Here is a 14,064-nt window from a genome sequence, read left to right as displayed (position 1 = left end):
TCTCAAAATACTCTATCTTGTTCTTATTTGCTTTTCATTTTTTAACATTTTACTATTTAACCTATCTTTCGTTTTATCTTGATGACCATTTTTGCCACTGGAAAATATATGGGGTTTTTATCATATGTTTCATTTTATAACAGTAGCAGTAGCCATCAAATGCTTTAGAAACTTATTGTTTACTCATCATAACTACTTTATGACATAGGTATGATTGTTATCCCTCTTTTACAGATGAAGAGACTAGAGCACAGAGAACATAAGTCATTTGCCCAACCAAGGTCACAAAGCTAGTAAAGTGTAGAACTAAGATATTCAAACCCAGGCAATATGACTCTGACACCTCTACTCTTAACCTGTAGGTTACTTCCTCTTTAGACCACTGTGGATTATCTTAGCCCTCGGACAGTACTCTTATTTCTGTTTCATATGGTATTAGTTTTATTCCATTAGTTGATTTGGCTGCTTAGCTGTTATGTTGCTCACTTTTCTCAAGTGTTTTTTTTTGTTGTTGTTGTTTCTTTTTAGTGTATACTGGGTTTTTTGGTTTTTGTTTTGCATTTGACCAAGTCTTTCTAGAAATGCAACAATGTTTACATCTAGTGATTGTGGGAAGGAGAGTCATGATGACTTGCTGCTGGGAAGGATATATCACACTGATATTGGATGTGTGGATTTCCTATTCATCTTTCTTTCCATCATTGTTCTGTTTTTTGACTCACTTGGCAACATGTAGTGCAGATACTTCTGGTGCCCATTTCCTTGCTTGGCAGTGGTAGAGGAAGGGGATCCACCTGCTGGGCTGGTGATGCCGTTACTCTGAGGATTTCTGAAGGATTCTTTCCTGTCCCCCATAGCTGCTTTAAATGAAACATGATTTGCAGTTTCCTTCTTCTTGCAGTTTGAGCTGTGGTTTCTTCAATTTCATTTCTTCCCATTTGTCTTGTCTTCCATCACTGGTACACAGTACTGTTACAGTTTATTCTTATGGCTTTAATGCTATTGTGATACAGTCTTCAGCCTGTAATTTTTAGGGTTGTAGGATCAGAGTTGACTATCAAATGTGCTCCTTTCATTTTGATGTTATCTTCTGCCAGTGCTTCTTAATCTTTTGAGAGCCATTGACTTCTTTGACCTTTTGGTGAAGTTTATGTACTTTCACCCAGTTTTTTAAATTCAAATGCAGCTGTCTACCATTTGTGCCCCAAGCAATGGCCAAATGATAATTCAAGCATTAGTAGTTTTGTAGGTATTGAGCATAACTAGGTTTGTAGTCATTGGGGTAGGGAGTACTTTGCTTTTAATTATATTAGAGGAATGAGTCTATTTCTTGGAAAATAATTTGTTATTCAGGTTTAAAGAAAATTGCTATAAAAGATATTTATGTAGCCATAGTGTTAAATATTAAAGACAGATATATTTAAAGTATAACATTAGAAAGAGCTGTTTCTAGTAAGCAGTTTTATAACATTTCTTTTTTTTTTCTTGTTTTCTCTAGGTTTAACTATAGATCAACACATCATCTTGCGTCTCATGGGTTCTATGAATTTTTAAATTGGTTTGATGAGAGAGCATGGTATCCACTAGGAAGAATAGTAGGTGGTACTGTAAGTATATTTGCAGTTATTTATGTTCTTCTCATAAAATTTTACAGTTTTTTGAGTAAACCATAAACTTTTAAGATGATTCTTTATAACTTTGTTTTGTTACACACTTTTCTGTGGCTGATTATTCAATATTTAATTTTCTAAATATCTTTTCTTGACACTACCTTCACCCCCGCCCCCCCAACTTTCCCCACACATACCTGTCTTGGGGTTACCTCATATTACCACTTTTTCTGACAAAATGCTGAAGGCTATGAGGGGATCTCTCATTACTGTGTATCTTTCAGGTTATTTGGGTGTTTTTGTCCCAAATCTGTCCTAAGTCACTCAGGTAATTGAGTATTGGTCATATAGTTCATGGGCGATGATTACATTCAGAAGAGGATTTAAGGGGTATTATTTTTAGTATTTGGGATGTAAGGAGAGTATTAAAGAGAAAGTGAAAGATATAAGATACCTGTTGGGGAGACATATATGTCTAATACTGTTTTTTCTTGATCATTTTTTGTCAGAAATTTATCAGTTTTATTAGATTCTGTTGACTTTGTTGATTATCACTATTAAATATTTGTCTTCTGTTGTATTAATTTTCTTTTTCTTTTTAAAGAAAGGATCTTTCCTCCTAAATGTCTTTTTTAGGGAGGGAAGGGAGGGAGGGAGAGACAGAGAGACAGAGAGACAGACACATCAATGTGCGGTTGCTGGGGGCTGTGGCCTGCAACCCAGGCATATACCCTGGCTGGGAATCAAACCTGCGACACTTTGGTTCACAGCCCGAGCTCAATCCACTGAGCTACGCCAGCCAGGGCTAATTTTATTTTCTTCCACCTCAGTTTATTCTATTTCTTTCTGAGTTCCTGATATAATTTGCTCAATAATTTCCAGACTTTTTTTGTTATTAATGTATTGTTAAAGATATAAAATTTCTATTACTCAATGTTTTAGCTACGTTATTTAAGTTTGATATGTAGTATTTTCATTGTCATTCTTCAAGTCAAGATGTATTTCAGTTTCCATTATAATTTCTTTTGATTCATGGGTTATTAGAATTGTATTTAACTTTAAGAATAAAAGAATTTCCTTGTTACCTTGTTTTGATTTACCGTTCAAATGCATTTTGTTTAGAGAAAAGTCCTGTATTTTTATTACTTTGGAATTTATTGAAATTTGATTTGTGGCATAGGATTTGGTAGATTTTATAAACGTTCACACAGTGTTTGGAAAGCATATGTTTTCTGTGATAGTAAGTTTCTAATTTGAGACATTATCTTATCCTTGATGTAAATAGAAATAAAGATACAAGGTATGTAGTCATGATGGTCTCCAGGGCAAATAACAAAGATCCTGAATGGTAAGAGATTTGGTAGATGGCTGTTATCTGCATTTTGGGTTGCTAATCTTATCACAATACTGATCTTGATGTATTAGTATTTGATGACTCTAGTTTGTGTCCAACTTTGTATCTTGAATTCATCCTCCCTGGAGGCTTGTTTTCTGAGATTCTTGGTGTCCCCATATTTGGTACCATTGCTATAATCTCTCTTTTGCCTTTGCTGAAGCCCTTTGGAGTTTCAGCTTTTTTGAGGATAGTTTTTAGAGGTCATATATATGTTAGCTTAAGGTTTCTTTTTCTTATACCTGAAGTTGTTACAGAGGTGGAACCAGCATCCACACATGTAACGAATGAGTTTCATATTTCTCGTTTGTTTCTATTCAATGCTTTGGATGTTAGGCAAAACTTTCTTACTGCTTCCCTTAATGAATGGGAAGAATTTATCTAGTCTAGTTTCATAAATAGGCCTTGTCTTTGTGCTGGGAGTTAGGCCTTTTCTCTGATACCTGTGTTGAGTGATTATCTCCCAATTTCCAGTCCTGTATGTATCAGACCCAAGTGTCTTTTTCCCCCTTTTTTGGAGGAGGTGGGGACTCCCATAGCATCAGTACCTACTTGGAACTTGCTCTTTGACTTCTGAAGGATTCCCTCTCTTTTTAGTTTAAATGTGCCTTTTTTGTTGTGTAGCTGAATGCAGATTTCAATGGCTGCCTGCCACAATGAAAGACAAACTCAATGAGCCAGGTGTTGGTGAGGAGGAAAGTGGTTTATTCAAATGCCAGCCCCCTGAGATGATGGGGGACTCTTGTCCCAAAGCCCATCTTCTTAACATCTCCATGCAGGCAAGGGTTTTTATCAGGAGGGGAGGGAAAGCAGAACAAAGGAATCGGGAAGGCGACTGTGGGTATGCAGGCAGTGTTCTTTCTGGCCCTCATACAGATCTTTAATGTAGCCTGAGTCTTGTGTTCAAGCCACCCAGGCCCAGGCATGATCCACAACCACGGGTTTCTGCAACATGTTCGAAAAAATCTGTTAGCAATTTATGGCAGGCATGACTAACTGTCCTTTGTTTTGTCAAAGTAAAAAACGTCAAAACCTGTGAGAATTTTTATGAGTTTATTTAAGCCAAACTGACAATTGCTGGGAAGCAAAACCTCAAGTTGGGAAACTGGTCCAGAGAATGGCAGTTTTGCACCTTATTTTATACATTTCAATCTAAAGAAGGAGGCCTTGGTAGGTTACATGAAATCCATTGTTGATAGATTTAGGAGGCAGCAAAGTGGCAGGGGGTGGGAGGGGATGCTTCTGGGATTGGATGAAAAGTAAAATGATAGACACTTACTTTTATACAGGTGAGTACAGGATAGTTAACAGTCAATTAACATAATAACAATAACAGTGAGGGAATTTGTGGTCTCCTTCTGTTGCAGTGGTTGTGCTTTGAGGGATCCAGAAAAAGGAAATTTGACATTTCAAAGACATGTTTTCATAAATGCCAAAAAAAAAACACACACACACACACACAACGCAAAACAGACAGGCTCTGCTAAGATGAAGATTGACCTTTGCTAGGGAAAAATACCAGCTTAAGACATGACTACCTGCCATAACCTTCTTTTAGTTAGAAAGTTTTTAATTTCAGACCATCCTATATGGTTACTCTAAAAGGGTCTGTGAGTTTGTAAGGCTGCCCATATAAGCTTCCCTGAGCTTGTCAGGTTTATTGTGTGGCCCCTTTTCTTCCACAGTTTTAAGGCATATATCCTGTTTCCTTACCTAGGGAAAAGTAACCAGAAGGTTATTTTACTGGTCAGCTGGTTACCTAGTTAGCGTAAGATTACACATAGGACTTGCAGGATGTTTATGGTCAGCATCCTTGAGTTGGCCATCTGGTTTTTTTGTCAGCTAAATTCCTGGGGCATCTTTAGGTTCACACAGGAACTGAAACTGCAGGTCTCCCTAAAGTATGCTAAACCAACTTCTAACATGCATGCTCTGGTTTCAAGAGGGAAAATCAGGTTAGAGTAACCAGCGGGGTTTAACATTTACTTAAGGTCATTATGGGTTGCTTTATATAGACTTTAGTTTTTTTCTGTGGTTAGAGTAGTATAAAGTTTTTATCCTGTTGCAGTGGAATGGGGTCTTTGTTGTTGTTTGGGTAGGGTTTTTTGTTTGTATTTTCATTCAGTACTTCTCTGTGTTTTGGCTATATTTTGTTGTCAGCTCAGTCTGCCATATTATCATGGATATATTAACTTATCTTCAGAGGTATTTAAAATTCATTTTAATTGTCATTGAATATGGCTGACAAAATCATACTCTGGGACCTGGTGTTGTATGTGAAATGAAACAAAATTTTAATTTTTAAGAATGATGATGATTGCTACACCTTTTCCCCCTCTTCCTTTATTCCATTCTCCTTCTGTGCATTCAGTAGGTATTGAGCATTCATTTTGTGCCAGTCATTGTTTTGGGTACTGGGGAAATTTTTTCTGCTATTCTGGAGTTACATTCCAGTGAGGGTGTTTAGTTAGTAGACAGTAATTGAAATAAGTAAAATAAGTAGTATGTGGAATGGTGATAAGTGATGGAGAAAAAGCAAGGGAGTAGGTTAAATACATTGGGGAATTTGCAGTATTAAATAATATAGCTACGAAATTTATGACATTCTTCATGGCTTTAGTGATAGAGAAAAAATCTTTTAGGATTTAGCTAAGGATGGAAATGTAAATACATGTTTTAATCACTGATGAATAGCTCAGAAATGTCCTGTTTACTTTACTTTGGATCCTCTTAGTGTTTGTTTGGTTTTTTATTTTATTGTTATTTTAGAGAAGGGAAGGGAGGGAGACAGAAAGAAAAATCAATGTATGGTTGCCTCTTGAGCACCCCCCTACTGGGGACCTGGCTCACAACCCAGGTCCTGACTGGGAATCGAACTGGTGACCCATTGGTTCATAGGCCCACACTCAATCCACTGAGCCACATGAGCCAGGGAGGACCCTCTTAATGTTTTATTATCCTCTTTCAGAGTAAGAACAAGGATTACAATTGTTACTTTAAGTGATATAAATGTTCAATCTTCTCAGAGTCCCAAAGTACTATCTTTGAATTCACAGACTGACTAGTCCTTCATTTCCTAGCGAGAATTGTTTACTTTCCAAAACTTGGCTTTGAAAGGAGGAATCATTTATAGATACCACTTAAATAACATTGCAGATAACTTCACCTTCTCTTCTTTTCTCATTCCTTTATTCACACACAAGGGCAAAATTTAAGGGTAATTTAGACTAGGACCCTATTTTATGGTGGAAAAATAGTTGGATTAATAAGAAAATTACCCACAGTTGTCTATCGAAAAACATTTTCAGTGTTAATAATCATTCTGATTTTTTTATTTAAATGTTTCTCTTCATATATGAGCTTTTCCTTTGTGTCTAATATAAAAGAACATTTAATTTTATATTGTGTGAGAAAGGCAAACTGTTTTGAGTTCTTACTCTCAAACTTACTATACATAGTATGTAATAATAAAGAAAAGAGTTTATGTTAGTGTTTTTAGCTACCTCATTTTATATGTTAAAATTATCCTTTTTATTTTTTTTACCTAGGTTTACCCAGGGTTGATGATAACTGCTGGCCTTATCCATTGGATTTTAAATACATTGAACATAACAGTTCACATAAGAGATGTATGTGTGTTCCTTGCACCAACTTTTAGCGGCCTTACATCTATATCTACTTTCCTGCTTACCAGAGAACTTTGGAACCAAGGAGCAGGACTGTTAGCTGCTTGTTTTATTGCTATTGTACCAGGTTACATTTCTCGTTCAGTAGCTGGATCCTTTGATAACGAAGGCATTGCTATTTTTGCACTTCAGTTCACATACTACTTATGGGTGAGTAACATTTAATTTTTTGCTACTATTAATACCCATGAACTATCTGCTGAAATGCTGTAGGTTGTATATATTTGTCTTTTATCAGTTATAGTTGCATACAGAGGTCTCTCTACTATTCATAATAAATTTAATAATGATTAACATTTACAAGTGTCAGGTACTGTTCTCTCTTATATATACATATTTTACATATTTATGATATGAGTATATATAAAACATTTTGACAATTCTGTATGTCCACTTTACAGATGATGATTTATATCCTTTACTTCGTATAAGTCATAGCTCCAAAAAAGAGGGTATCAAAAAATAAACCATTGATTTTGTTTGTTTCTTTTTGTGTGGGGGAAGAAGGGTCAGAAATACTAAGGAGGTTGAAATGTGGTTCCATGTCTTGGGATTTTTTATTCTGTTTGCAAAATTAGCAGTGTTTTGCTATGTACCTTTTATTTCCTTTTCTTGTCTTTTTGTATCAGGTAGTAGTTCCAGTACAGTGTTGAAAAGGAGTGGATAGAGAGAGAACATCCTTGCCTTGTTCCTGGTCTTTGTAGGAAAGCGTCAAGCTTCTTATCATTAACTATGTTAGCTAGAGATTTTTTAATATGGGGGGCACCCAAGAAAACCAGAATTATCTTCTGGAGGGTGGGCCCCTAGTAGAACAGGCTTCCCCCAGTGGGTGAGTGTTCTAGGAACCCATCTGTATCAGTGTTCCAGTTGGTGGGGTTGTGATAGGCTGTGTTCAGCCTCAGTGAGTTTTTTGTGAAGGCTCTTTTGAAATGTGTTCGCCCATTTCATGATGGGTATTTTACCAGCTCATCTGTGCACACTGCACTGAGTATTCAGCACTTTTTGACCAAAAATGGCATGACCCCCTGTGTCCCACCCTCCCTATTAACTGGATCTTGCCCTAAGTGACTTTTTTTATTTGTTTGTTTGTTTGTTTTTGCTGGATGAAAAAAGTCCTCAAAGGGAAATATTTGCTGACGTGGAAGAGGTGAAACACACACAAAAAATGGCAAAAGCATTAAAAGGCATCAAAATCGACAGGTTCAAAAATTGTTTTGAGCAGTGAAAAAAACCATCTTGATAGGTGTGTTGAATCAAATGGGGAGTATTTTGATGGTGACTGAAGTTTAAACATATCAGAATAAATACACATTTTTTATAACTAAATTCCAGGGGTTTTTTTAGGTCCCCCCTTGTATATATTATTATTATTGAGTTAACGGGATTTCCACTCTGTTTGCTGAGAGATTTTATTATGAATGGATGTTGAGTTTTTTCAAATTCTTTTTCTTTACCTATTGATACAGATTTTTCCTTTGACCTTCTGATGTCATGAATTATGTGAATTAATTTGCAAGTGTTGAACCAGATTTTTATACCTGGGATAAATTGAAATTGATTATGGTATATAATTCTTATATACATTGTTGAATTTGATTTGCTAATATTTTGTTGAGGATTTTTGCATTTGTGTCCATAAGAGATAGTGGTCGGTTGTTTTCTTGTAATGTCTTTGGTTTGGTTTGGGGATTAGGATAATGCTGGTCTCATAGAATGAGTTACGAAGTATTCCCTTTGCTTCTGTTTTCTAAAAGAGATTATAGAGAATTGGTATAAAGTCTCCCTCAAATATTTGGTGGAATTCAGCAGTGAACCCTCCTTGGCCTGGTGCTTTCTGTTTTGGACAGTTTTTAATTGATTTGATTTTTAAAATAGATACAGGCCTATTCAGATTGTCTGTGTCCTGCATGATTTTTGAAAGATTTTGTCTTTCAGGAATTGGTTCATTTCATTTAGGTTCTCAAACTTGTGGGCATAGAGCTATTTATAGTAGTCCTTTATTCTTTAAATAAAATGTTCATAAGATCTGTAGTGATGTTTCTTCTTTCCTTTCTAATAGTAGTAATTCATGTCTTCTTTTTTCTTAGCCTGGTTAGAAACTTAACAAATTTTGTTGATCTCTCAAAGGAGTTGACTTTGAGAGAACCAGTTTTGGGTTTCATTGATTTTTTTTCTCTTACTTAGTTTCTATTTTCAGTTTTGTTAATTTCTGCTCTAATTCTTACTTCTTTCTTCTACTTTGTTTTTTTTTTACTTTTACTAGCATTTATTCTATGCTGAATTTACTTCTGGGCCATAAATTTTAGTTTCTTCAGTTTCTTCTGAGGTATCTTTTTTTTCTGTGCAACCTCCTCTTCTGTTCCAGGAACATTCTGCTCTTTTTCGGTAAGAATCGTCTCAGTGTGGCAGGCACAGTTCATGTATGGGTAAATCTGCCCATGAACTCTTTTAAGTCTGCATCACATCTTGGGAGCTTTACCTGGATGCATTTAATGACCAGAGAATCTACATCTCAACCCTTAAGTTAAGCATTATTACTCTGTGCATTTTTTTTTTATTATTTACTTTTAGAGGGGAAGGGAGAGAGGGTAAGAACCATCAATGTGTGAGAGATACATGAATCTGTTGCCTCTTGCCCACCCTCAACTGGGGACCTGGCTCGCAGCCCAGGCATTTGCCCTGGCTGGGATTCAGACTGGCGACCTCACAGTTTGTAGGCTGGTGCTCAGTCCACTGAGCCACACCAGATAGGGCTCTCTGCATTTTTAGGCATGTGCAACAAAAATTCAGCATTCTTTTTGGGCCATCAACCCTCTGTCTAGACTCATTCGTTGGCTTGGACACATCTACCAACTCCACCATTCTAGTGACAGAATGGCACACATTGCTTCTGTAAAGTGACATCCTTCAAGTGCTTGGTGACTTTTCAAATATGCATAACCTTGATGTCCGGGGCAGTTTCATGAAGATTTGAACTTCTTGATTTGTATGATTTTTGTGGGATTTTCTGAGTCAAGTGAAGAGTGAAATCTTTTTCAGAGGTTTACTTCAGGACATTTATAGCATTTTGGGTTTCCCCCCTTCCTATGCTCTTTTTTTTTTTTTTTACTTCAGGCTGCTGGGCAGGAAAGCTGCAAAGGATGAGGCAACCCAAGGCAGAGACTTTTCCACTTACTTTGAATTCAAATTTCCCTTCTTTTTCTAGCTGCCTAAGGTATTACTGACTTAGATTACTGATTTAGATCAGTACACGCATTCAGTGCTGTAAATTTTCCTAGAAGCACTGCTTTCTCCGCATCACACAAATTTTGAAAAGTGTTTTTATTTTTTAGTTAGCAATATTTTAAAATTTCTTATGATTTCTTCTTTGACCCATGTGTTATTTGGAAGTGTGTGTTTAATCTCCATGTATTTCGAGGTTTTTCATTTACCTTCCTGTTACTGATTTTTAGTTTAATTCCACTGTGGGCTGAGAATATACAATATATAATTTCCATTCTTTTAAATTAGTTAAATCTGTTTTATGGCCCAGAATATGATCTATCTTAGTGACTGTTCCATGTGGGCTTGAGAAGAATGTGTATACCGCTGTTCTTTGATGAAGTAATGGGAGGTGTCCCTTTCTGTGAGACTGTTTTGAATCATGATAGTGGATTCATCTTTCTTCTTGCAGTTCGATCAATTTTTTTCCTCATGTAGTTTGACATTCTTTCATTAGGTGCATACACTCCAACAATCATTGTCTTCTTGGATTATTAATTCCTTTATCATTATGTAATGCCCTTTTTTAAAAATATATATTTTATTGACTATGCTACTACAGTTGTCCCATTTCTTTCTCCCCTTTGTTCCCGTCCATCCTGTACCCCCCCCACCTTCATTCCCCCTCCTTAGCTCATGTCCATGGGTCATACATATAAGTTCTCTGACTCCTTCATTTCCTATGCTATTCTTAACCTCCTCCTGTCTATTTTCTACTTATCATTTATGCTTCTTATTCCTTGTACCTTTTCCCCTGTCCTTCCCCCTCCCCGCTGATAACCCTCCATGTGATCTCTATTTCTGTGATTCTGTTCCTGTTCTAGTTGTGTGCTTAGTTCATTTTTGTTTTTGGGTTTTTTTGGGGGGGGGGGGTTGGTTGTTGAAAGTTGTGTTTATTGTCATTTTACTGTTTGTATTTTTTATCTTTTTCTTAGATAAGTCCCTTTAACATTTCATATAATAAGGGCTTGGTGATGATAAATTCCTTTAGCTTTACCTTGTCTGGGAAGCACTTTGTCTGTCGTTCCATTCTAAATGACAGCTTTGCTGGATAGAGTCATCTTGGTTGTAGGTCCTTGCCTTTCATCACTCTGGATACATCTTTCCAGCCCCTTCTTGCCTGCAAGGTTTCTTTGGAGAAATCAGCTGACAGTCTTATGGGTACTCTTTTGTAGGTACCTGTCTCCTTTTCTCTTCCTGTTTTTAAGATTCTCTCCTTATCTTTACTCTTGGGTAATGTAATTATGATGTGCCTTGGTATGTGCTTCCTTGGGTCCACCTTCTTTGGGACTCTGAACTTCCTGGACTTCCTGGAAGTCTATTTCTTTTGCCAGATTAGGGAAGTTCTCCATTATTTATTCAAATAAGTTTTCAATTTCTTGCTCTTCCTCTACTCCTTGTACCCCTATGATTTGGATGTTGGAACATTTAAAGATGTCCTGGAGGTTCCTAAGCCTCTACTCATTTTTTTGAAATCTTGTTTCTTCATTCTGTTCTGGTTGAATGTTTCTTTCTTTCTTCTGGTCCATAACGTCGATTTAAGTCCCGGTTTCCTTCCTGTCACTGTTGGTTCCCTGTACATTTTCCTTTATTTCACTTAGCATAGCCTTCATTTTTTCATCTAATTTGTGACCATATTCAACTGGTTCTGTGAGCACCCTGATTACCTGTGTTTTGAACTATGCATCTGATAGGTTGGCTATCTCTTTGTCACTTAGTTGTATTTTTTCTGGGACGTTGATTTGTTCTTTTATTTGGGCCATTTTTTTTTTATCTCAGCACACCTGTTATGTATAAAGGGTGGAACCTGAGGTATTTGCCAGGGCAAGGCTACCCACTTCACTACGTTGTGATGCTGTATGTAGGGGAGGGGTCCGAGAGGGAACAGTGCCACTTGCTCAGCTTTCCACTGTCTTTCAGTCTGTTACCCATAAGTAAATTGGGCCCTTCTGGTGCTGATTCCCAGGTGGGTGGGCTTGTGTATGTTCTAGGACCCTTTGGGTCTCTCCTGTGAGGCTGGGAGTTTCTCCTGCCACCTCAACCACCACAGGTTTTTCAGTTTTGCGTCATTTGAGGCTTTATTTCCCCGATGGAGCCCTGGGTTGCAGGGTCTGTTTCACTCCCCAGTTGTTCCTCCCAGCTTACCAGCCACCACCTCTCCCGCCCAGGTCCTCCAGCTGCCACCTTGACACAAGTCCTCTCCACCCTTCCTACTGGTCTGGATGAATGTTTCTTCTTTAACTCCTTGGTTGTCAGACTTATGTACAGTTCAATTTTCTGTCAGTTCTGGTTTTTTATTTTTAAATTATTTGTTGTCCTTCTTTTGGTTGTGCAAGGAGGCAAAGTGTGTCTCTGTAATGCCCTTCTTTATCCCTGATAACTTTTCTTGTAAATCTCCTTTGTCTGAAATTAATGTAGCTACTTCTGCTTTCTTTTGATAAATGTTAACATGGTATTTATTTTGCCATCTAGTTACTTTAACCTATATGTAGCCTTTTACTTAAAGTTGGTTTCTTGTAGACAACATGTAGTTGGATCTTGTCTTTTGATTCTCCCTGGCAGTTTGTTTTAGGTGGTACACTTAGACTGACATTGACATTCAGAGTGATTATTGATATAGTTACATTAATATTTATCATATGTGTTACTCTTTTCTATTTGTTACTTTGTTCTTTGTATTTTTGTCCTCCACTCTTCTCTGACTTTAGTGGTTTTAATTGAGCCTTTATATTACTCCATTTTCTTTCCTTTCTTAGCAGTTATACTTAACACTATGTCACTTCACAGATGGTCTGAGTACCTTATAACAAAATAAGTCTAATTCCTTCCTCTTGTCCCTTGCAGTATTACTGTCATTCATTGTTTTATATATATAAGAAGATATATGTAAAATGTATTCATAAACACACATAGTAGAATACTTAGTAGAATACATGTATTCAACAATTGTTATGTTAGATCAATTAAGAAAAAAATTTTATCTTGTTTCATATTTGCTTTTTTCTTTATATAGATCTAAGTTTATGATATATACTATTTTCCTTGTTAAAGAACTTCTTTTAACATTTACTGCAAGCAAACCTGTCAACAAATTCCCTCAATTTCTGTTTGAGCAATTCCTTATTTCTCCTTTACTTTTGAAAGATAATTTTACAGTGTGCAGAATTCTAAGTTGGTGTGTTTTTCCCCTTGCAGTACTTTATTTCACTCTGTTCTCCTCTTGCTTGTGTGGTTTCTGAGTAGAAGTCATGTAATCCTTACCTGTGTTCCTATGCAGTTAGGGTGTCTTTTCCACTGGCCTTTTTTAGTACTTTATCTTTGATTTTCTGTAGTTTGGAAAAGTTAAGCCTAGGTGTAATTGGGGTGAGGGTCTTTGTGGAATTTATTGCTAGGTGTTTGAGCTTCCTCAATCTATGGTTTTGTGTCTGTCATTCATTTGGGGAAATTCTCAATCATTACTGTTTCAAATATTCTGTTCCTCTGTCTTTGGTCTCCTTCTGATATTTCCAGTACACATGTTACATCTTTTGTTGTTGTACAGTCCTCGAATATGTTCTGAGAATGCATCATTAGGCAATTTTGTCATTGTGTTGAGCATCATAGTATGCACTTACATAAACCTTGATGGTACAGTCCACTAAACACCTAGGCTATAAGGTGTAGTCTGTTGGTTCTAGGATACAAATTTGTGTAGCATGTTACCCCACAAAACAACACAAGATTAAATCAAGCACAAGAGAAAATGATGCAGTCAGGAACTGTGTGAGCAGGAGATGCATGAGGCTGCTGCCTGAGTAACACAGCATACTGTTTTACAGCAAACTTTTTTTTATAAGCCGTAAAAGTATGCTGTAACAACAATTAAAAAGTATACTATAGTAAATATATAAATCAGTAATAGTCTCTAATCATTATCAAGTATAATATATTGTACATAATAATATGTGATACACTTTTATATGATTAGCAGAATAGTAGATTTGTTTACACCAGTATCACCACAAATACAGGAGTAATGTATTGTGTTATGACCTATAAACAGCTCTGATATTACAAAGCGATAGGAATTTTTTAGCTCCAGTATAACCACTGTCATATATGCAGTCTTATTGCT

General features: G+C 36.5%; 1 protein-coding gene across 1 annotated transcript in view; it reads left to right on the top strand.

Annotated features, from left to right (window-relative positions):
* The window catches only part of STT3B (STT3 oligosaccharyltransferase complex catalytic subunit B), a 90,266-nt gene that overhangs the window by 37,817 nt on the left and 38,385 nt on the right, over window positions 1–14,064 (top strand). Inside the window, exons 2-3 of the mRNA XM_045856962.1 lie at window positions 1,499–1,607; window positions 6,552–6,839. Coding sequence (XP_045712918.1) covers window positions 1,499–1,607; window positions 6,552–6,839 — 397 coding nt within the window. The remainder of the gene's footprint in view (window positions 1–1,498; window positions 1,608–6,551; window positions 6,840–14,064) is intronic.

Source organism: Phyllostomus hastatus, unplaced genomic scaffold, assembly GCF_019186645.2.
Source record: "Phyllostomus hastatus isolate PE091 unplaced genomic scaffold, TTU_PhHast_1.1 phas_scaffold_129, whole genome shotgun sequence".
NCBI lineage: Eukaryota > Metazoa > Chordata > Mammalia > Chiroptera > Phyllostomidae > Phyllostomus > Phyllostomus hastatus.
Note: the sequence above shows the minus strand (reverse complement) of the source record. Positions and strands in the feature narration are given on the sequence as shown.